The 22,533-nt window shown below is 44.9% G+C and overlaps 1 protein-coding gene across 1 annotated transcript; it reads left to right on the forward strand.

Annotated features, from left to right (window-relative positions):
- Positions 1 to 2,099: 2,099 nt before the first annotated feature.
- On the forward strand, positions 2,100 to 21,108 carry LOC125426805 (aldehyde dehydrogenase family 3 member B1-like). Its single transcript, XM_048485555.1, has 12 exons — positions 2,100 to 2,109; positions 5,529 to 5,845; positions 7,377 to 7,408; positions 10,305 to 10,467; positions 10,594 to 10,704; positions 13,541 to 13,661; positions 13,838 to 13,923; positions 14,772 to 14,853; positions 17,094 to 17,480; positions 17,736 to 17,902; positions 19,216 to 19,315; positions 20,915 to 21,108. The coding sequence occupies exons 1-12, from the start codon at positions 2,100 to 2,102 to the stop codon at positions 21,106 to 21,108; spliced, it is 1,770 nt and encodes a 589-aa protein (XP_048341512.1).
- The last annotated feature ends 1,425 nt before the right edge of the window (positions 21,109 to 22,533 follow it).

A 22,533-nucleotide genomic window follows, 5' to 3' on the forward strand; every position in this document is an offset into this window, starting at 1 on the left:
AGAGGAGGGAGACCAAAATGGTAAAAGGTCTGGAATCCATGCCCTACAAGGGGAGACTTAGGAAGCTGGGTATATTTAGTTTGGTGAAGAGAAGGTTAAGAGGTGACATGGTAGCCATGTTTAGATATTTGAAAGGATGTCATGTTGGTGAAGGAACAAGCTTGTTTTCGGCTGCTCCAGAGTCTAGGACCAGAAGTAATGGGTTGAAGGTGAAGGAAAAGAGATTCCAGCTAAACATCAGGAAAACCTCCTGACAGTAAGGGCTGTTCGACAGTGGAATGAACTACCTTGGTGGAGTCTCTTTCTTTGGAGGTTTTTAGAGAGAGGCTGGATGGCCATCTGTCAGGAATGCTTTGGTTCTGTTGGTTCTGGTGGGTTTTCCAGGCTGTGTGGCCGTGGTCTGGTGGATCTTGTTTTTAACGTTTTGCCTGCATATGTGGCTGGCATCTTCAGAGGTGTATCACAGAGGGAAGTCTGTTACACTGTGTAACAGACTTCCCTCTGTGATACACCTCTGAAGATGCTAGCCACAGATGCAGGTGAAATGTTAGGAACAAGATCCACCAGACCACGGCCACACAGCCTGGAAAACCCACCAGAACCAGTTAAATCCGGCTGTGAAAGCCTTCGACAATACTTTGATTGTGTGTTCATGCATTGCAAGGGGTTGGACTTGATGAGCCTTGTGATCTCTTCCAACTCTAAGATTTTAAGTGCCTGACACAAATTGCTCTAGGTGGCCATGCTTATAGCAAGACTGTGCAGTTCACAGAGTTGCCTGGATTGAAATACTATAGTCATCATATGCTACCTAAGAGAAGTGTCACTTATTTCTGGAAAACTCTTCAGGGAGATTCTTGTGGTTGCTGTTGTGGTTGTACATAGCATGTGTGTCAGTGTTTTCAAGCCCTGCCCAGTCCCTTCAATTCAGATACTATTTTTTAATACTGGTAAGTGTTGTAGAAAAAGATGAACATTCCAACTCATCACATACTAAGAGATGGGACCATTAAATTAATTTAACATATTTTCTTTGTGTGGAAAGGGGATGGACAGACATGCTTCCTATGTCATGTGATGGATTACAGAGATTCAAAAGTTCATTGCAATATCTCATAGAAAAATAATCCCCAAGCATCTACATGCCACAGGGAGTATCTATTCCAGAATGTTTCTCTCCTAAGGCTTAGAAGGGAGAAGAGTGGCACATGGAGGAACAGCAACAGAAGTGTGCAAAGTTGTTTCTAGAGCAGAGGAAAAAATTCAACCATGGCAGGGCTAGCACTGTTGTTTGTTATGCAGCAATCAGAAATAAATGAAGAAAATCAAGATGTGGAGTGAGGAAATTTTGCCTTTCTGGCTACACTCATCAAGTCTGTCCTATTAAGAACTTCTAAATGCCATCATAGTGAAGAAGAGATTCCTCTTATAAGAGGGTCACATAGGGCCTTTCCCCACTCTCGTCATTCCCCTCCCATGTACCCGGCTGGCCTGCTCTCAAGTGCTTTGCTAGCCATCCCAATCGCCCAGCCATCCCCACGACCCCGCGCTCTGTGCGGGGCCATCAAAAGGCGCCATTAAGAAGAGTGCCTGGGATGCTGCGCGCTGAGGGGCGCGACAGCAGCAGCTTCAGGGCGGCTGCACTGTCGCCGCCCCTCTCAGTGGGGAGTGCCAAGGGACCCCGCGCTACTCTCCTCGAGTAGCGTGGGGCTTAAGGTAAGTGGGGAAAGGCCCTACAGTCTTCCATTAGCCCCATGCCTTTTTTTGTTGTTGGTTTATTTCTGTTTACAGTTCCATGAAACTAATTCATCCTGCATATGCCTTTGGGAGGTTATCCCCACCCTCACAGTCATATCCTTCATATCCTTGTGGTTTTGGAGGAGGCAGGTATAGGACCCACCACTCCTTCTGAAGTCCCAATTAGCTCCTAAATGGTTTTCACCAGCAGCCAATCACTGGCCAACAATGAAATACAAAGGCATCAAAAAGGTGCTGAGTCAAAGACAACCCTTCAAACAAAAATAAGCTGTCCACCTACCATTTGCACCCAGAGCCAGACAACTATAAGGAAGTACAGGCTGAAGAATACAACTGCAGCAATGGAAAAAGGTACCAAACAATAACATAGGATGGAAGAGATCTAGATTTTTCTTTCTAGAGGATGCTCAGTCTACCTTGGCCCTGGTTCAAGCCACAGGCTAGATGAGAAGTAAAGAGGATTCTTTTCTAAGGGGGACATGTTTTTAAGTGAGATTCAGCAAAAGTGGGTATAGTCAGGGGCTGTAGGGATGCTGTGTTCAGTATGATTCAAAGAAAAGAAGTCTGCAGTCTATTAGGATTCTTATAGATGAGGTAGGCCCCACCTGTAAAGGGATCATCATATGGATCTTTTCCCTGGGAACATTTGGAAAATGAACTGACAATAAAATGTCATGGTGTGTCCAGAGCCTTGAAGGTATGGTTGACGGGCAGCCCAGTCCAGAGCCATGGGGAGACCAGGGATAGCACTAGTGTGGCACCATCCTGCCACCTTCAGAGGGCTTTTCAGAGGTGCAGGGAGGCAAAAAGCAAAAAATCCCTCCCCACTTCTGAAAACCCCCCCATTGGGCTCAATGGCTTACACTACCCAAAAGGGTGCCAGTGTCTCAGGAGGCAAAGACAGGGGGGAAGCAATGGCCCCACTCCCGGCCATACCTCTGGAATGTTACCGCTATGCTGGCAGAGCCGGTGGGGCACAGGAGTGCTGACGTGGTGGGCCATGGTGGCTGCTTGTTGGCAGACTTGCCCCTCCTCTGGGGTATGTGCCCTGGGGAGGGCAAATCTGCCGGTGTAGGGCCCCACTGTGGCACCGCCTCCACAGTTCCCTTCAACCTGGATTGGGCTGTATCATGTATATTAAAACAACAAACAAGCAAAATGGACATTGCTTTAGTTGTTGTTGCCGGTTAGGCAATAATGGTATGGGCCATCACTGCACAGAGAACAGAGACAGGAAGGCATCAAGATACAAACAAACCTGGTGGCTGGCTTTGAAATATCGGACATTTTTGCCCTGGCTTGTACAAAGTTATCTAGGAATCTGAAGCCTTATAGAGCTGTGCTCAGCCTCCATATTAGGGTGGAGGTGTGTTGAAGGAATAACTTCACTGTAAAGAAGAAAGGAAAACCCTATGCTATCAGAAAATATTGTTAATCTTGAGATGCTCCCCTCAGTGAAAGCGTTCTATAAATTCATTCTGCCCGAAGAAGGCTTTTGAGAAGTTCATTCTTAACAATGGCTTCAGTTTAGGTTCTCAAAAAGAATCAATTTGAAGTCACTGAATATATTGAAAATAGGGCCTTTTGCCTTTGAATCTCATATGTTATCCTTTGGAGGGATGATAATAAATTTCTGGTCTCTGTTAGATCTACTTGAAAATCTCCATTTTGATTTCATTCCCCAAAATATGTTGAAAAAGTACTTGGAATTCTCAAGATACATGTAACCTTTTTTCTCCTGTCATGAGAACAAAATTAAAGAAGGATCAAAAAACCTTGGTGGTAATAGTATGTGTCTACCAGGGCTCCCATATGAGCAGGATTGGTAATTTCCCAGGCAAAATAAGCTTTGGATATGGTATGAGTAATTGCTAGCTGTGGTAGGTTTTCTCCCAGATTTTGCCATTAAATGTGAGCTAAGAAACTATTAATATACTAGGGAAAGGTTAGGCATAATTTTGAATGATGTGGTCTGATTATTTTAAATTAAACCAACAAGGATTCAACAGGAACACAGTATACTAAATCTGGCACAAATCTGGCTCTGTTGCTGCCATTTGGCCCACACAGTTGCCAATCCACAAGGGAAAAGGGGGTACAAAAGAGCTTTGGTGGGAGTGGAATTGCATGGCAAGCCATTCTGGAGAAAAGAATGGGGCTTTGGCCCTGCATCTCCCACTTCTCTTGTCCCCCTGGCTAACAAAATATGTTCAAGGCAAAGCCATTTTATTTGCTTATTTAAAATATTTATAGCCCACTTTATTTGTTAGGACTCAAGGTTGCTAATGGTGCAGGTCACAAACCATGCAAGTCCATTGTCAGAAAAATAACAGATATTTAAAAGCACAGATTAAGTCTTTGTTGATGCTCCCTCTGTCATATGCTTGCTACTTACATGGAGTTGGTGGGCATCCTTCCCCCGCTTTCTTCCTGACAGCAGTAGGAAAAATGTGGGGGGAGGGAGGGAAGCATCACATATCATGATGTCATGAATACACAGAAGTGATGTCATAGCCACCCTGTAGTTATCTAGGGATTTCCAAAATCTCTCTTTATCGTTCCTAGAACTTTGGCTGAAAGGTCAATTTGGGGGGGCGGGGGGGGGCGGGGAGGGTTTGCTGGAAGTAACATCATGACACATGCAGTGCTGTTTTCTTCGAGGGTTCTGCTTCCCTGAAAAATTCCACTGTTTATTGGTGCTGGGCTGGCAACCTTATTCTGTTTCCATTATAATAAAAAGCTCTGCTTTTAAAATGGTGTGGGTAGCTTGCTGCCATGAGTCATTTCCACACTTTTAGTCATTTAAAAGGTTTTTTCTATAACTGCCAAGCTGTGCTGAAATGATACAGTGTGACTTGGTAGGGAAAAGGAAGGTAAGGGGAAAGAAGAGGTTTTTAGGTTGAAGGTTTTCCCAGTGACAGCAGCAATAAATGATGTGGGAACTCCAGTCGCTCATGTAGACGTGTTTGCTGCTGCCTCCCACTGAACCATCCCTTCTTCCAAATACTGTTCTAGGACTGTGGCACACAAAGTGCTTTTAGGGGTAGTTGCCCAACCTTCCACAACCAGCTAGTCTATGTGAGAATGGTGTCAACTGATTTGAGTCCCCATTGGCAAGAAAGGCAGGGTATAAATGTAAATAAGCTGTCCTGCCATCTCCAGGGTTATGAATGCCTAGATTACCGTCATGGCACAATGCTCAGACACTGATAGCTAGCAATTTTGACTGTTGCTGTGTGTTTGCCATAGCTGCTTAACTCTTTGGGTTTGGCACAAGCACTGGGAAAAGGTCAAGAGGCTGAGGGAAACCTTTAAAAAGCAATTCATCTTGCTTGTATCAGGCAATTGATATTTTCTGATCACTTAGTATTTCTCATTTTGAAATTTTAATGTTCTCAACCTGAATTTTAAAATTTTGAATTCTTTATCCAAATTCCGGTTCTGGTGCACATCCCTACTATGAAAATGCCACCAGGAGAGGTTCAAAGAAGCCTGTTTCTCATTCAGTACTCCCTCCTCCGACCCCCTCCCCCAATAGAAACCAGAAGGATCCCAGTCTAAGAGTGAGACCTCTAGAGGCAGAAGCTAGAATGGACAAGACAAGATTTGCTTGTTTCGATCTACCCATCCTAGTGTTGTGGAAGAATAGGACATGTTTCATGCTCTGTAGGATGAGGTAATCTATGATTATAAGATTATAAGATCAAACCTATAAGAATATATATGAGACAGAGTGAAACTGATTTACTCTTTCCTTGTTTTTTTTCTAGCTGGAGAGACTTTGGAAAGTGTTAACTTAGGGAATCTGGACCTCAGACTACAGCAGAAAGACCAGGAGGATCCAAATGCGAGTGAAAACAAGCGGAAGAATGTCAGTGGAAAACAGTCAAGTGTTAGAGAAAAAGCCAGACTCTGGGAATCTCCCTCCCAGTGTGACATGGGTTCTTCTGGCGCAAGTTCTGCAAGACAACAGAATTCAGGACAACACAAGTTTGAGGATGTTTCTCTCCAAAGTGGAGACAGGCAGAACAATAGAAGTGGAAGACGACAGGATAAAGACCAACAATCTGAACACCAGCAGGACTCTGCACAGGGGTAAGGAACAGGTATTGAGACTGAAAAAGCTGGCAAGGGCACTAACTGCATTACAGTGCTGATATTCTTTCCTCGGGAGTGGGTGGGGGCAGCATGGCATAGCCCGGTCTCATCAGATCTCAGAATCTGAGCAGGGTCAGTACTTCAGTGGGAGACCTTCAAGGAAAACTCTTTGGAGGAAGACAATGGCAAACCTCCTTAGCTTCTCACTTGCATTGAAAGCCCCTTGCTGGGATTGCCAGAGGTTGGCTTTGACTTGACTGTAGTGGTGTAGCTAGGGAAAGTGGAGCTTGCCCCCCCCCTTGCCCCACCTCCTTGTGCCCCACTTACCTTAGCTGGTGGTGGGAAAAAGAAAAAAGTGGAGGCAAGGGGGGGGGGGGAACTCTGCTGCAGCTCCCAGACTGAGCACAGGGGCCGAGGAAGAGAAAGAGAGAAGCAGCCACTCATGGAGGAAAAGCAGTTTGGGCAGGAACCATGCAGGGCTGGTGCAAGAGCCTGGCACGCAGGGCGGGGGGGGGGGAGTGCTGCTCTTTGCAAAGTTTTTATCAGCCCCAAAATTGTCAGCACAAGTCCTTTGATTCCCAAAAGGGGAACTGACGAGCAGGGGGAAGGTGAGATCCTCTGCTTGAAGGTGCTAACTGCCTTTAGCGCTATGTGAACCTGTTGAATCCGGCATGTTGTATCCAGCTAACAAGGAGGTGGAGTCAAGCTGAACCAGAGGGGGCGGCACAGTGTGCATGCCCATGGCCCACCAGGCCAGCCGATGGGCCAACACCTGCCCAGGTGGCATGCACACGTCGCGCCGAGGCCCAGCCAAACCAGAAGTGTGTGGGGTGATTTCCCGCCCCCCACGTGACTCAATGGGGGCCACCCGGGGCATTTGTCTCTGGATGTCCCATGGTATCTACACCCTGCTTGACCAAACAATACACACACACACATTCTTTGTTCAGTTCAGGCAATGTGTACTGTGCATACTGCTGACACTGGGAAAAGACTGTCAGGGAAGAGGACTGGTTTAAGCTTAAATGCCAATTGTAGCAATTGGCTCTCTTCACAAATAGATTATAGCATGTGTTGGCCAGAAAATATCAAAACCAATACAATGGGGTGTCCAGAGCCTTAAGAGTATGATTGATGGGCAGCCCAATCCAGAGCCATGGGGTGGCCAGGGATGGCACTGATGTGGCGCCATCCTGCCACCTCTAGAGTTATGAATGCCTAGATTACCATCATGGCACAATACCCAGGCACTGATAGCTAGGAATTTTGACTGTTGCTGTGTGCTTGCCATAGCTGCTTAGCTCTTTAGGTTTGGCACAAGCACTGGGAAAAGGGCAAGAGGCTGAGGGAAACCTTTAAAAAGCAACTCATCTTGCTTGTATCAGGAAATTGCTATTTTCTGATCACTTATTAGTATTTCTCATTTTGAATTTTTAATGTTCTCAGTCTGAATTTTAAAATTTTGAATTCTTTCTCTCCAAAGTGGAGACAGGCAGAACAATAGAACTGGAGGACAGCAGGATAAAGAACACCAACAGGACTCTGCACATGGGTAAGGAACAGGTATTGAGACTGAAAAAGCTGGCAAGAGCACTAACTGCATTACAGTGCTGATATTCTTTCCTCGGGAGGGGGTGGGGGCAGCATGGCATAGCCCAGTCTCATCAGATCTCAGAATCTGAGCAGGGTCAGTACTTCAGTGGCAGAACTTCAAGGAAAACTCTTTGGAGGAAGACAATGGCAAACCTGGAAATAATTTATATGCCATTAAAGGTTAAAATGAAATGAAATGGACAATGGCAAACCTCCTCAGCTTCTCACTTGCATTGAAAGCCCCTTGCTGGGATTCCCAGAGGTTGGCTTTGACTTGATCGCACAACACACACACACATTCTTTGTTCAGTTCAGGCAATGTGTACTGTGCATACTGCTGGCACTGGGAAAAGACTGTGAGTGAAGAGGACTGGTTTAAGCTTAAACGCCAATTGCAGCAATTGGCTCTCTTCAGAAATAGATTATAGCATGTGTTGGTCAGAAAATATCAAAACCAGGGCAGGTCAAGGTTGCTGCCTCTCTTTCTTTATTAGTGACCCCCACCCCTGCTAGAACACAGGTAACTGCAGTTGGAAACAGCAGGCAGACTAGAAAAACTTGTTTCTGGACAAACAGGAAGAAAGTATCTGAAAAAAATAATAAAATTCTGAAAAGCATCATTAATTTCCTCAATTGGGTTCCAACTAAGAGATCTTTGCATCCATAATTCTTTTCAAGAAAAATGACAGAGTCTCTTTTTCAAGAGCGATTCTAATGCCCACTTCACTAGAGCTCCTATTTAACACTAAGCCCTGATCAGAAATCCTGGGCCTTCCCCCAATAAACTCCTTCCCCCAATTAGCACAGATGCATGCAGAAGGAGCTGTGTCTCACTCACAGAGTATCCGCAAGCGCAAGGTTCCTGATTCAATCTCTGGCATTTCAATTTAAAGAGTCAAGTCAAAGGTGATATGAAAGATCTCTACCTGAGGCCCTAGAAGAGGATCATGATTGGTAGCCATACATTGACTTGTCCTCCATAAATCTGTCCAAACCCCTTTTAAAGCTATCCAGGTTAGTGGCCATCACCACCTCCTGTGGCAGCATATTCCAAACACCAATCACGCGTTTCCGTTTATTAATCCTAATTCTTCCCCCAAGCATTTTCAATGTATGCCCCCTGGTTTTAGTATTGTGAGAGAGAAAAATTTCTCTCTATCAACATTTTCTACCCCATGCATAATTTTATAGACTTCAATCATATCCCCCCTCAGACGTCTCCTCTCCAAACTAAAGAGTCCCAAACGCTGCAGCCTCTCCTCATAAGGAAGGTGCTCCAAACTTTCAGTCATCCTCATTGCCCTTCTCTGCACTTTTTCCATCTCTTCAGCCCCTTCCGCACATGCAGAATAATGCATTTTCAATCCACTTTCACAATTGTTTGCAAGTGGGTTTTGCTATCCCACAAAGTAAAATCCAGCTGCAAAGTGTCTTGAAAGTGGATTAAAAGTGCATTATTCTGCATGTGCGGAAGGGGCCTCAGATATCATTTTTGAGATGTGGCAACCAGAACTGAACACAGTACTCCAAGTGCGGTTGCACCACTGCTTTATATAAGGGCATGACAATCTTTGCAGTTTTATTATCAATTCCTTTTCTAATGATCCCCAGCATAGAGTTTGCCTTTTTCACAGCTGCCATGCATTGAGTTGACATTCCCATGGAACTATCAACTAAGACGCCCAAATCCCTTTCCTGGTCTGTGACTGATGGCACTGACCCTTAGTATGGAGATGTATCGCGAGAAGTTTGGATTTTTTGCCCCTATGTGCATCACTTTACATTTTGCTACATTGAACTGCATTTGCCATTTCTTAGCCCACTCACCTAATTTATAAAGGTCTGCTTGGAGCTCTTCACAGTCCTTTGCAGTTCTCATCACCCTACATAATTTGGTATCATCTGCAAACTTGTCCCCCATGCTACCCACCCCTGCTTCCAGGTCATTTATGAATAGGTTAAAGAGCACTGGTCCCAAAATGGATCCCTGGGGGACACCACTCCCTACATCTCTCCATTGTGAGAACTTCCCATTTACACCCACCCTTTGCTTCCCATTTCTCAACCAGTTTTTCATCCATAGGAGGACTTCCCCTCTTATTCCTTGATTGCTGAGTTTTCTCAATAGCCTCTGGTGAGAAACTCTGAGTGAGGATCTCTGGTGAGGCCAATCTTCACTCTTAAAAACAATTAATCTAGATTTTTTGTAACTGTTTCAACTAACTGTCCAAGATGACAGTTAGTTGAAAAAGTGTATAAATTCTCAGCCAACTGGCAAACTCAGCAAGTAAAGAGAAGTGATATCATTGCAATCACTACAACTGCATTCTGTGTTTTATAAGAAGAAATATTCAGGGTTGGAACTCAACTTTTGCAGCCTGATGTTTCGTTGTGTATAATTAATTTCCACAAAGGTTTATGATCAGTAGTTCCCATCAGTTGTTAGAGTCTGCCTCAGTTGTCCACAGTTCACTCTGGTTGGGTATGTATGAATGTAAGTTCTGTCAAGTTGCCACCAATATATAATGAGCCCAGCCAGGTGACTTCCCAGCAAGTGAGAAGCAAGGGTGGTTTGCCATTGCCTTTCTCTGCAGAGTCTTCCTCTTCCATCCAAGTACCGATCCTACTTGCCTTCTGAGATCTGACAAGATTGAGCTACATTGTACCATTCCAGATCCCCAGTGGTTTGCGTACCCTGCATAATGTTTACCTCTGGGAGTTCTCATCACACAACTTATTTTTTCCTGATACAAAGGGGGCATTGTGAGCTCCTATTATCTGAATTTTTGGACATCCTGCCCTATCAGAACAGGTGTTGATCCATAGAAATTCTTTGATAACCCGCTTTTTTCCAGCTCAAACCCCTATGCTGCCCTCATTGACCACCTGCGTGCTACTTGGCTAAAAGGAAAGACACGGCCTATGGAATATCGGAGGACCCAGTTGGAGGCACTGGGTCGCTTTCTGGAGGAGAACAAGTGTGAAATCCTGCAAGCCGTGCATGCAGACATGCACAGGGTGAGTGTGGTGATGCAGACAGATGTTCTAGCTGAAAAGTTCTTGTTGAACTAGAAGCAGTTGTTCAGTTATGTGATTTGTATGCCCAGTGTGTCTAAAACTAAGATTCCTTTGGCTTCCTAACAGCCCCCTTTTGAAGGCGACATAGCTGAAGTTTCTCTTGTTAGGAATGAAGTGAACAATGCACTCAACAACCTGCACAGCTGGATGAGGGATAAGCGTGTGTCCAAGAATCTGGTAAGAGGGACAAGCCGAGAGGGGGGAAATATGACTGTGTGGAAAAGGAGGGTGCATCTGTGCCTAACTAGGTGAAAAGTCAGCAGGCCAAACAGGCTGAAGTGGTATCCCTTTTCCAGTACTCCAAACAGGCTCAGTCTGAGGTATGGATCACTTCTGCAACCTACATAAACCTGTTTCTATTGTGTACTCTTGATCCATTTTATCACACTAGTCAGAAATAGTCCAATATATTTTTAAAAACTATAATTGCTAAACAAATACAAAAACTCGCAATGGCTTTTTTCAGGCTTTCACCGCATTCACAAGTACATACATAGTGCATGAGAAAGTCAGAAAAACTTTTAGGAGGAATCTTAAGTAGATCTACTCAGAAATATATCCCATATCATTCAATAGAGCTTGCTCCTAGGAAATTCGCTATAGGATTTATGCTTACTGTTATGCATGGATGGTTGGCTTAGAGTTTTGAATGAAAACATCTGTAAGCTTTTCATGTGCATATCATCTAAGGATTGTAATGTTTTTCTTTTTCTTTATGTGGCCCCTTGATGTGTAACCTCTGTAAAGGCACCTCTCTGTAGTGTTCTGAGGCCTCCCTGCTTTCCATATTTTTGCTGCCACCAAAGGCTTTTGCCTTACAATTCTTGGTTGGACCCAGACAATGGGAAGGCTTAGCTGTATTTGGTAGAATGACTGAAAGTCAGTGTATGGGGATGGCTGAGAAAAAGGGGGATCCTGTACTCTAAAATAAACAGTTGTTTTCTTAAACACAAATCAAGTTCATTTATAAGTTAAACCAAGAGTCGGCAACCTTTACCACCCAAAGAGCCATTTGGACCCATTTTCCACGGCCTCGAAGATCTACTGAGCCAGAGAGGCAGCTCCACACAGAGCCGCCTCCGGTTCGGCCCCTCCACTCACCTTTCCTTCCAGTGCTGAAAGGCGGAGACGCCGGGCAGGGAAACCCCCTCTGCCCAACAGAGCAGGCAGCTGCCTGCTCCATGAGGCAGAGGGGGATGGCTTCTGCGGCCTGCCTGGTGCCGCTGCCTCTCGCGCTGCAGGAGGCACTGGTGCTGGGCAGGGAAACCCCCTCTGCCCGATGGAGCAGGCAGCCCCCTGCTCTGTGGGGCAGAGGGGGTATGGCAGCTGTGGGGATGGCAGAGGGGGATGGTGGCTGCTCTGGAGGGACATGCCCACACTACCCTCTGACCTCCAGGGGTCAGAGGGCAGCATGGGCATGTCCCTCCAGCTCTCCAGAGTAGTGCTGGAAGGAGAGGTGAGTGGAGGGGATGTGAAAAGCAGCGCCCTCATGCACGGAGCCACCTCCGGTCCGGCCCCTTTCCTTCTAGCACTGCTCTGGAGAGTTGGAGGGACACACCCACACTACCCACCAACCTCCAGGCCACGCAGAGCTGCAGTATAAGGTTAAAAGAGCTGCGGGTTGCAGATCCCTGAGTTAAACAGTATAATGGTTTCTGCATAGTTAATAAACGCAACGGTTTCAGATAGGCAGTGGAATCATTCCGTAAACAGACCCAGATTCTCATTTTCTTACTTGCCATTTAGGCCAATAACTTTCACTCAACTTAACTTCCCAACTTACCACCCAGGCTAATGACTTCCACAAATACATATTTTTTCACTTGTCATTTAGGCTAATAACTTCCACACAGAACACAGATTTCTCTCAGTACTTTAAGCACCTCACTCAAGCTCCTCCCTCTACACACACACATTATTCATTATTTTTAACTCTTATGCAAAGTGTCTCTCTGAATAAACCACTCAACTCTGCCCCCTAGGGTACTACTATTCCTACCATTCAATCAATTTCTCTCACCCATCCAGCCTCACTCACCCATCCTACCCCACCCTACAGGCGTACTTTAACTCTCAGCAACATACATGTAAAACTCCACATTAAAACTTAGAAATAAAATACACACAGGCCGATTACGCACAAGGCATTAGCTGCATGATGGTGGCAAATGACTGTTGCAGCAAGATGTATGGACATAGTTCCTGAAGCCCCACTTTCACTTTCTATTCTCCCCGCGGCAAGTGAGACCACTTGTAGCACAAATTTAATTTTGCTTTGCCGCCATAATGGGGAGGTTTTCCAGTGAGCACAGCTTTGCCCAGGACCTCTTCCCAGCCTGCAAAGCTCCAACCTCCATACTCCTCACACTGCTGTCCATGGCTTCCCTCTTGCCCCATTCCATGTTACCAGCTCCATCCTTCTTCTCTAACTCTCATTTCAATACTTTAATATATCAATGTAACAGAGTTGGCTTTTGCAAGGAAACACTGAATCAGGGCTGGTTTCTGGCTCCAGCTAGCCTTAACCATTCTGCTTCTGCAGAATGTGTCTTTCAGAGGGGCAGAATTAAGAGAACCAGGAAACATAAACCTGTTGAGACTAGCTGCAGGGAAGACTTGGCTGCCTCCTCACATGTAAACAGAGAAACAGGAGGAGAGCACACTTCAGTCCCACTGCGCAGCTAAAAGGCCCGAGATGTTTCAAGAGTCATGGGACACAAAGACTTCTGTTATGAAGGTATTACAGAAATCATGTTCTATTTTTTCAAATCTTAATTAATCAGAGGACGCCTTTTCCATCCAGAACTGGAAACAATATCAAAAATATAAAGCTTAGCAAGTTGAATAATCCTGCTGTATAACATCTTTTCATCTCCAGTAATCTTTGAACTTTATGGGAAGTACTCCACCAACAAGCTGGACACTGGAGCCAAGCAGGATCTTTCATGTTGATAACTGTATTCAGTTTCCCTGGCTCACTTAATGGACTTTTCCTGTCTTTACATCCTTGTAGGTCGCCACATTTGACAAGGCCTTCATTCGCAAGGACCCCTATGGTGTGGTACTCATCATTTCGCCTTTTAATTTCCCTTTTCACCTCACCTTGATCCCTCTGGTGGGGGCCATTGCAGCTGGTAAGTGAAAAGCTCTCTAAAAAGCTGTCCTGTTCCCCACAGCATAATATCTCCACAGTCATGACCAACGTACCCTTTGTTCAGCTGGTCTCTGCACAGTTGCTCCTGCGGGCTGGATCAAAGCATGTGATGGTTTAATAGGTCTTGTTACCATAGTCATGTGTTTTCTCCAACAGGGAATTGTGTGATCGTCAAACCTTCAGAGCTAAGCAAATGCAGTGAAAAGCTCATGGCTGAAGTGCTGCCTAACTACCTTGACCCAGTGAGTTTCCAGTTCTCCCTTATTTCCTCAGGGAAACCTAATCCTCATTCATATACATAGTCCTGTTCTCTGGTGTGATACTATAGAAAACATTCAACTCTGGTCCCATATCTATAGGATATAACCAAGAAAGAATATCTGACAGTTAGCAAGGTGCGTGTATGTGACCGTAGTAAATTGCAATGGGTATGCAGACAGGACGAATCATTGCAAATTCATTGTTTTGCATTGTTATGGGAGAAATGGGATAAACATAGAGCAAGAGTTGATGTCTACTGGAAAAAATGGCACACTCTTATGTATATAACACTAGTGGTTGTGTTGAAGGAGAAGAATTATCTGTAGGATGACACTTTTCCTTGAGATAACTTACTGTATTCCATTTCCTCTTAAAATCCTCAGGTGATTAAGGGGCAGATGGCCACAACGCCATTTGGAAAAATGAAAACCTAATTAGGGGAAAAGAAATCTAAAGTGGTAAAACAGTGGGGAGTGAGGGAGAAGTACTTAAGCCTTTTAATATCTAGTGTTGCTCAGCTCCAAATTGTCCAGTAGCAGCTGTTACCTCTTTGGATTCAAGAAATGAAGGCATTTGAAGCAAAACTAAAGGTGGGTATGTGAAGGGTTATGTGCCCCCCCCTTTCCCCACAACATGTCTTCTGTTGATTCTCCCTCCAAAGTGACTTTTCTTGGGGTGCGGTCACATACCTTTGTGTGAAAGGTACATTTGTCTCCTAAATAAACAAGACAAAATCTGTCTAAAAAACCAAACCTTGACCAGTGTGAACTGCTGGTTGGATGAGCTTTCTCTCTTATATCTTACATGACTCTTCTCTCTTATATCACAGGAAACGTTTGCTGTAGTGACAGGTGGTCAAAAACAAACTGCAAAATTACTGGAGAACAAGTTTGATTACATCTTTTTTACAGGTAACTTCTTCTTTTTAAAGTCCAGGATGATGATTTACATCATGAATTTACACTACACTATAAAGAAATAAAGGGTATCAGAAACTAGCAAATTATGACTAGTCCAATTTTTAATTGCCTGAAATGAGATCTGAATCCAGATCCAAGTACTATCTTTCTGTTGGATCATAAAGCCTATCAATCAGTGGAGCTGCTTGTTAACTTGGTTTCCTTTCCTTTCATCCTTTCCACTCATATGGTTAAAGCTTGTTTGATCAAATATCATGTGCATTTATGTGCAGTCTTCTAGTAAATACCACCTTTGAGCCTTTATGCCCCAAAACAATTTTAGCAACAGTGAGGGTACTATAAGAAGAGCTATAATGAGGTAAAAAAGAAAAATAGTTCAAATAACCCTGGAATGGCACACAAGAATGGCATCAGTGAGGAAAAGTGGCCGCAGTGAGAGAGCATTGGCATGGAGGGGGCAAGACAGGGACCATGATCGACTGGCTGGTCTACTGCCAGCAGGTAGGCGGAGGATCAGAGGAGAAGCTAGATGCAGAGGGTTTCTTGGGGCAGAGAAGGGGTGGGAACAGGCAAAGCAGGGGGGAGGGAGAGGGGGAGCCCCAAAGTGCTCCCAAAGAGGGTCATCAAAAAATGGAGTGGGAGAGCTCTCCTGAGGGCAGGCAGACCATGGCAAAGCACCAGGGGCCAGGTCTGGTCCACAAGGGGAGGGGCAAAGGGGTCAGTGGTGACCACGCTGGCAAAGGTGACACATCTGCACAGCTGCAGGGGTGCTGCCAGCAGAGAGGCAGGGGCAGGCTGGCAGTGACCTTCTCCCCATTCTGAGCCCCAAATGGAAAGTGAGCTGTCCAGGGCAGCCACCATTGAGTGGTTGCCCTTATGCTGGCACCTGTCTTTCCTTGAGTAGTGTAAAGGGACTTCCCTGAAGAGGGTAGAGGACAGTGACATCTTCTGAGCTTGGAACTCCTACAACCAGTGAAAGTTGGACACACACACACACCCCGCTCATGTGCAGCTGACAGTTGTTGGAGGGGGTCATCCTGTAATAAGAATCCCTTCAGAGCTGGATATGACAATGAATTATCTGATCAGATGACTGTCTTGGTGCCCATCAGGCCCCATCCTTTCATCAGTAAGGGTAGTGGTCCCAAGCTCTGATCATGCTGAGCCCAGCAATGGTCGCCATGTCACTATCAGTTCTGGTGGGGGAGGCGATTAGTCCATGCCTGAGAGCTCCCCATTGATTAGGAGCCTAGTTGGCATTCTATGCATGTTTGGCACGTTGGGTATGTGGCACCTTCACACTTGTGGGGGGCATGCAAATTGTTATGATGGGGGCACTGTGGGCTACATCTTGGTTTTGGCCTGTGTAACTTTGCCTTTCTTGGTAGTTTCCCATCAAATATTGACTCTGCTCAGCTTCTAAGATCAGACAATAACATACCACCTTTTCCGCTTATATTACAGCTCTCTTAAAATATCTGTTGATTTTTAAGTGAAATTCAAGGTGCTAGTTTTAACCTTTAAATCAGAGCAGGGCTTGATTCCACAAAGAGTTTTTCGTAGGTAGAAAAAACAAGTCTTTCCCTGTTTGCATCCGCTGTGGGAATGCAGTTTCGTGTCCCCTTGTGGATTCAATCCTAGTTTGTAATCAGGATTTCTGAAGGACAGCCTGTTCCCATGAAGTTCCACATGTAATTTAAGAATTTATATATTTGAAAATAAAGCAGAAATTATAAAAATGCCATAATTCCAAAAGTTACTAACCCAAATAAGCACCACTCAAAACTTAGCTTTCTGTGGAGCATGTAATGGTATTCTACAAATCTTATTAGCCTCTGTAGAACATCCTGACTGTCAAAAGAGCATCATTGTAGTTCTTTATTCCTATGTCAATAAATAAATAGAAACATTTATAAGTAAAAAGTAAAGTGTCGATCCAAGGGACAGTTCCACCCCCACACAATTTTGTTAGCTAAACAACATTTTCACACTGTTGACAAATGCATTTTTTTCATTACTAAAAATGGTTCCTGTCTCTGGGGTAGACTCACACTCTTTAAGCTCAAAGTTCACTTTTCAACTATGGGATAATTTTCTCATCTCTGTGTTTGTTTGCTGTTGTTGTTTTTTTCATCATATGAATGGGAGTTTTTTCTGGTCCAGAAACTAGGATGGGTAATTTTTGACAGAATGTATCTGTGACTTCCCTAATTTTTGTTTTACTTCTACAGGGGGTGCCCATGTTGGAAAGATTGTCATGACTGCAGCAGCCAAACACCTCACACCATTGACTTTGGAGCTGGGAGGCAAAAATCCCTGCTATGTGGATTCCTGCTGCGATTTCCAGTCTGCAGCCAACAGAATAGCATGGGCAAAGTTCTTCAATGCTGGCCAGTGTTGCATTTCACCAGACTATGTGATTTGTACTGCTGATGTACAAGACAAGCTGATTCCCTGCTTACGTCAGGCTATTCGTTCTTTCTATGGCTGCAATCCTCAGGATTCCCCCGACTTTGGCCGCATGATCAATGACAAGCATTTCAAGCGTGTCCGTGCGCTTCTGGACTGCGGCCGAGTGGCCATTGGTGGAGAGACAGATGAGTGTGACCGTTACATTGGTGAGCAAGTGGGCTGATGCTGGAGATTAGGGATTGCAGAAAACCTTCTGTTTGTGGTGTTCAGAAGCCTTGTTGGGAAGTGTTTCTTTTTTCCATATGAGTAAAGATTTGACACAGCAAAGAGGAAAGTCCTGCATTTGGTGGGCTTGTGTATTGGGATGGGCAGCCTCAAGGCCAGTGAATGCTGTAGCTGAAGGCAAGACATGGCAGCAGCACAGGAGCATAACCTGTCTTGATGTGCTCTCTTGTCCACAGCTCCCACAGTGCTGGCTGACGTGAAGGAATGGGAACCAATCATGCAACAGGAAGTCTTTGGACCCGTCTTGCCTATTCTCACTGTGTCATGCTTGGATGAAGCCATCCATTTTATCAATTGCGGAGACCGCCCCCTGATTGCCTTTGCTTTCTCCTGTAAATCCGAGGTATATTTTGATCGCATAGCCAATCCTGTTAGGAGGCTGAGAATAGATAAATTCCATAACATTTACCACCTTTTAGGGGTTGCCAGATCAGGGAAAGCTCACAGACCACCCTGTGTTGACTGTTGTTGCCCCATGTATGAGCAACAACAGCATACGTTATTATTGTGGTGGAAATCTTTGAATATGTTATGGGGGCCCTGACCAGGATGGTCTCAGGCTAGCCTGACCTTATCAGATCTCAGAAGCTGAGCAGGATTGGCCCTGACTAGTTGTTGGATGAGAAACCATTAGAGAAGTCAGTAAGTTGAGGCAGGCCATGGGATACCATCTCTGAACAAGACTTCCCTTGGAAACCTTACGGGTTGTCATAAGTTGGCGGTAACTTGGTTGCATTTTTCCACCACCATGTTATGGGGGAAATCTCTGATAGCCAAAAAAGAAGCAACTGTACAAGTAATGTCAAAAGAATGATCCTGTAAAAGAAATTTATTGTATTTTCTTTGACAGTAATAAAGGGTGAATTAAGCAAGATTGTACATCAGCATTTAAACCACATTCAAGAAGAATATGGGACAGGGAATCAAGAGAGCCACAACGACAATACCTTTAATGTTTTGGAATTTTTTGGTATCTACCTGATGTCATAGCTGAAGGAATACTGTTAAATTGGGCCAGCATAAAGGCCTGACGCTGTTCAACAGATAGAGTAGAAACAAGATAATTGCCTGGAACTCCATGCTTAAGAGGAAATTCCCAAGGCTTGTGGTGAACAGTCTGCGATCTTGGCTGAATAAAAGAAATGTCTCTCATGATCTCTCAGCCTATCACTAATTTGGGTCAAAATAATAAACTTTTCATTACTGTTTTGTAATAAACTTTTCATTACTGTTTTGTAATGCGATTAAGTCACGGGATACCATCTCTGAACATGACTTCCCTAGGAAACCCTACGGGTTGTCATAAGTTGGCGGTAACTTGATTGCATTTTTCCACCACCATATAATGGAGGAAATCTCTGTTTATCAGCTATTCTGGCTGGGGGTACGGTTAGTATTAAACGGTGACTCTGAACCACCTACTATGACTGGTGTGGGAGGTTTTGGCATGGGGAAGGTGATTGCTGTAGTATCGGAGGCATTTAATGCATAGTGGTTATGACATCACAGGCTATGACATTGCTTGCTGTATAGTTTCTTCCCCCACTTAGAAGTGCTCACCCGGTTTTTCTGCTGACAAAATTAGAATGCAATAAATTCTAAACACTGGGGAATCAGGAACTGGGCTTGTAACATTCTTCTTTTTTCTTTCCTTAGATTGTGAATCGAGTACTGGACTGCACCAGCAGTGGTGGCTTTTGTGGCAATAATGACTTGACTCATATGACTTTGGTCTCCCTACCATTTGGTGGAATTGGTATGACTTGACCTTTCTTTCTGAAATTATCTCTGGGAAAAGGAGGGGCAAAATTATTATCTTGGTGGGCTCCTGAACTGTTCTGGCACTTTTACAGTCTTCATGCAACAGTGTGCAATTGAAATTAATTCCAAGTATGTAAGCCTTTCATGTTAAGCAGCTGATTACTTAATCACTTGAGATGGTTACTCATGAGTGCCCCTAAAATAGCAGGGAGGTCTGCTGCCTCCCCCCTGAAACATTGAGCTTGGGACCCTTTCAGCATGGTGTAGTGGTTAAGAACAGGTGGATTCTAATCTGGAGAACCAGGTTTGATTCCCCACTCCTCCACCTGAGTGGCAGAGGCTAAAATCATGAACCAGATGTGTTTCTGCACTCCTACATTCCTGCTGGGTGACCTTGGGCTAGTCACAGTTCTTTGGGACTCTCTCAGCCCCACCTACCTCACAAGGTGTCTGTTCTGGGGAGAGGAAGGGAAAGGAGCTTGTAAGCCACCTTGAGTCTTCTTACAGGAGAGAAAGGTGGGATATTAATCCAAAATCTTCTTTCTTAAACAGATGACAGTAACCAACAGTCTGTTGGCTTAGATAGTTTCACTGTTAATGAGGTGGCACCCGTTACTCTTAGGAGTAGACCAGAAATGCTTGTGCATCTTCAACTGAAAGGAAGAATTTTACCCTTGAAAGCAGACTAGAATAATTTCCCCCTGAGTAGTTTACTGGTGTGAAAGAGTTCAGTCAGCTCGCCACTGGAAATGTCACTGGTACCTAAGAAGGAAATGTATTATTCATGTCATAAATAGCATGAGGATTTTGTACACATTGGGTTTTTTTGCAGCATTTACTCCAAAGCAGCTCCTGTGAAATGCAACAAGAAGTTTTGACGTGAATCAAGTCTGAATCAAGTCAAAATGTAAAGCCCACTCCCTTCAACCTTTGGTATTCATATGTGGCTTTCTTGATAAAAATCAAAGAAATGTCAGGTTTCACCAAAAAAATCCAAGTTGTCACAACAGCTAGGTTTTATTCAAACATGCCACACCACTTTTGGTGTGTGAATCAGCTTTTTCAGTTCCTCTAGAGCAGTGGTTCTCAACCTTCCTAATGCCGCGACCCTTTAATACAGTTCCTCATGTTGTGGTGACCCCCAACCCTAACATTTATCCATTTTACAGATGGAGAACATTGATGCAGAGTCTTAGGCGACCCCAGTGAAAGGGTCATTCGACCCCCAAAGGAGTCCCAACCCCCAGGTTGAGAACCACTGCTCTAGAGCCTGATGTCTATACAAGCACCACAGTTCACTGCCCAAGTACATCCTCTGTTTATGGATGCTCATAGACTAGAGATAGGCTGTTCTTGATCTCTAGCTTATTTTTATCTTTAGTCACTGCTAAGAAATAAAATATAATGTTTGAACAAGTGTGAAGACAAGAGTGCAGTGAAAGCACCAGGAGTGCTATATGGAAACACTTGCGATCTTTATAACTCGGCCCAGGTGAAGAATGATAGAGGGAACATGCTTGGCCTTGTAGACTACTGGAAGGCCTAGCCATTGCATAGGATTTGCATACATACTTCTTGTGTGAATCTGTTGCAGGATGCAGTGGGCTTGGCAAGTACCATGGCAAATTCAGCTTCGACACTTTCATTAACCAGCGTAGCTGCCACATACGCACCCTGGGCCTTGAAGTAATCAGTTGTGTACGCTACCCACCCTACAGTGAACGCAAGCTGAGATTGCTGAAGCTTGTTACAGATGTGAGACGCCGGAAATTTTGCACCCTGTTGTGAACTCCCTAAACAGCAGAAGCCTTATGTTCCCACGGGCTGCTCTAAATAACTGAGCTGCTGTTGAGAAGAAGGGTTTCTATCTCCTCTGCTGTTTGTAGAACCCAGCTAAAAGGCTACTGCAAAAACTGTGCCTTTGTTGGAAATAAAAATCTCCAGACAAATGATTGGTCTATTGAAGTCAAACTTTTATATTTGCAAACAGAAAGTTTGGGGAAAATACCCACATTGAGAATTTATGTACATACGCCCCCAGAGTAAAACAAAGAAAGTTACTTTATAATATTCCATAATGCCCCCTCCTTCTGCATTATAACAGTGGTAGAATTTGATTGGAAGTTTATAATTCAGGCAAATACTAGACATTTGATTGGACTGTCTTAACACAAAGAACTTAACAGAACCTGTTTTGGACAGCAAGATTGGTTCGCTCTTTGAAAAACAAAGAGAGACAGTACCCCCCCACCCCCACCCCCATCTTTGTCTACACTTGCTGTAACTTTTCTGTAACCCTGATCTATGAAATCTGCCTCGCTGGCTCACAACAAATTCTTTTGGCTTTTAACACAGACTTTTATATTAACAGTTTTTACAAGTTAAATCAAACAAATACTAATTTGTCTTATAAAATAGAACAAACATATATAAGTAATACAAACATAATTCTGACAATCCCACACCTTCTGATGAAACCTTGCCCCCTGCCTTGGCTCCTTGTCAGTTATCTTACCTCTAACCTTTTACACTTTATAATCCCAATCTTGCAATTGTAGTAGGCCATTTTGTCATGTGTGGGGTGGAAAATCGCTCCCCACACCCCCCTCCTCCTCCCTCACTGTGCCTCGAACAGGAGCTCCGACCCAGGGCCAGCCAAGGGGCCAACCCTGCTACAAGCCATGCCTGCTGCTGCCCCCACACAAGAAGGCTCAGCCGGCGCTGGCCAGGGAGAGGGTGCTGGGGCCAGCCTCTCCCCAGTCAGCGTGCCCTCTGCAGCGCCAGCCACGCCACCCCTGGTCCTGGGCATGCTGGCTGAACCTTGTCCAGCATTCCCTCCCTGCCTGGTATGCCCAAAGGGGAAGGGGCACTGAGGCCTGGCCTGTAGGGCCGCACCTTGGAGTCTAGCCCCAGGATCCTCCTGGGTAGAGCCTCTCTCAGCCCAGCTGCCTCCTGACCAAAGTCACTCACTCCTGTCGCCCTCCTTGTCTTTCTCCTGCAAGGAGCACATGAAATGCAGCAACTCTGAGGCTTCAAAGCCTCTGCCCAGGAAATCACCCATCACAGCCCAGAAGGCAGCCCCAGAATGCTCTAGCAGGGGCCTGGCGGGGGTGGTGGTGGTGCAGGGAGCTGGGCAGGGGGCGTGAGGGGCTGGGCGGGGGGGTCATGCCCCAGGCACCATTATCGTACGGTTCATCTCTGGTTTGCACCCAA

This window comes from Sphaerodactylus townsendi, linkage group LG02, assembly GCF_021028975.2.
Source record: "Sphaerodactylus townsendi isolate TG3544 linkage group LG02, MPM_Stown_v2.3, whole genome shotgun sequence".
NCBI classification, from domain to species: Eukaryota; Metazoa; Chordata; class Lepidosauria; order Squamata; family Sphaerodactylidae; genus Sphaerodactylus; species Sphaerodactylus townsendi.

Bases quoted from the DNA above. Each gene is read 5' to 3' on its own strand.
- LOC125426805 (XM_048485555.1), top strand. The intron at 13,924-14,771 runs GTGAGTTTCCAG...CTTATATCACAG, and splicing joins TGCCTAACTACCTTGACCCA to GAAACGTTTGCTGTAGTGAC. The intron at 17,481-17,735 runs GTGAGCAAGTGG...TCTTGTCCACAG, and splicing joins TGAGTGTGACCGTTACATTG to CTCCCACAGTGCTGGCTGAC.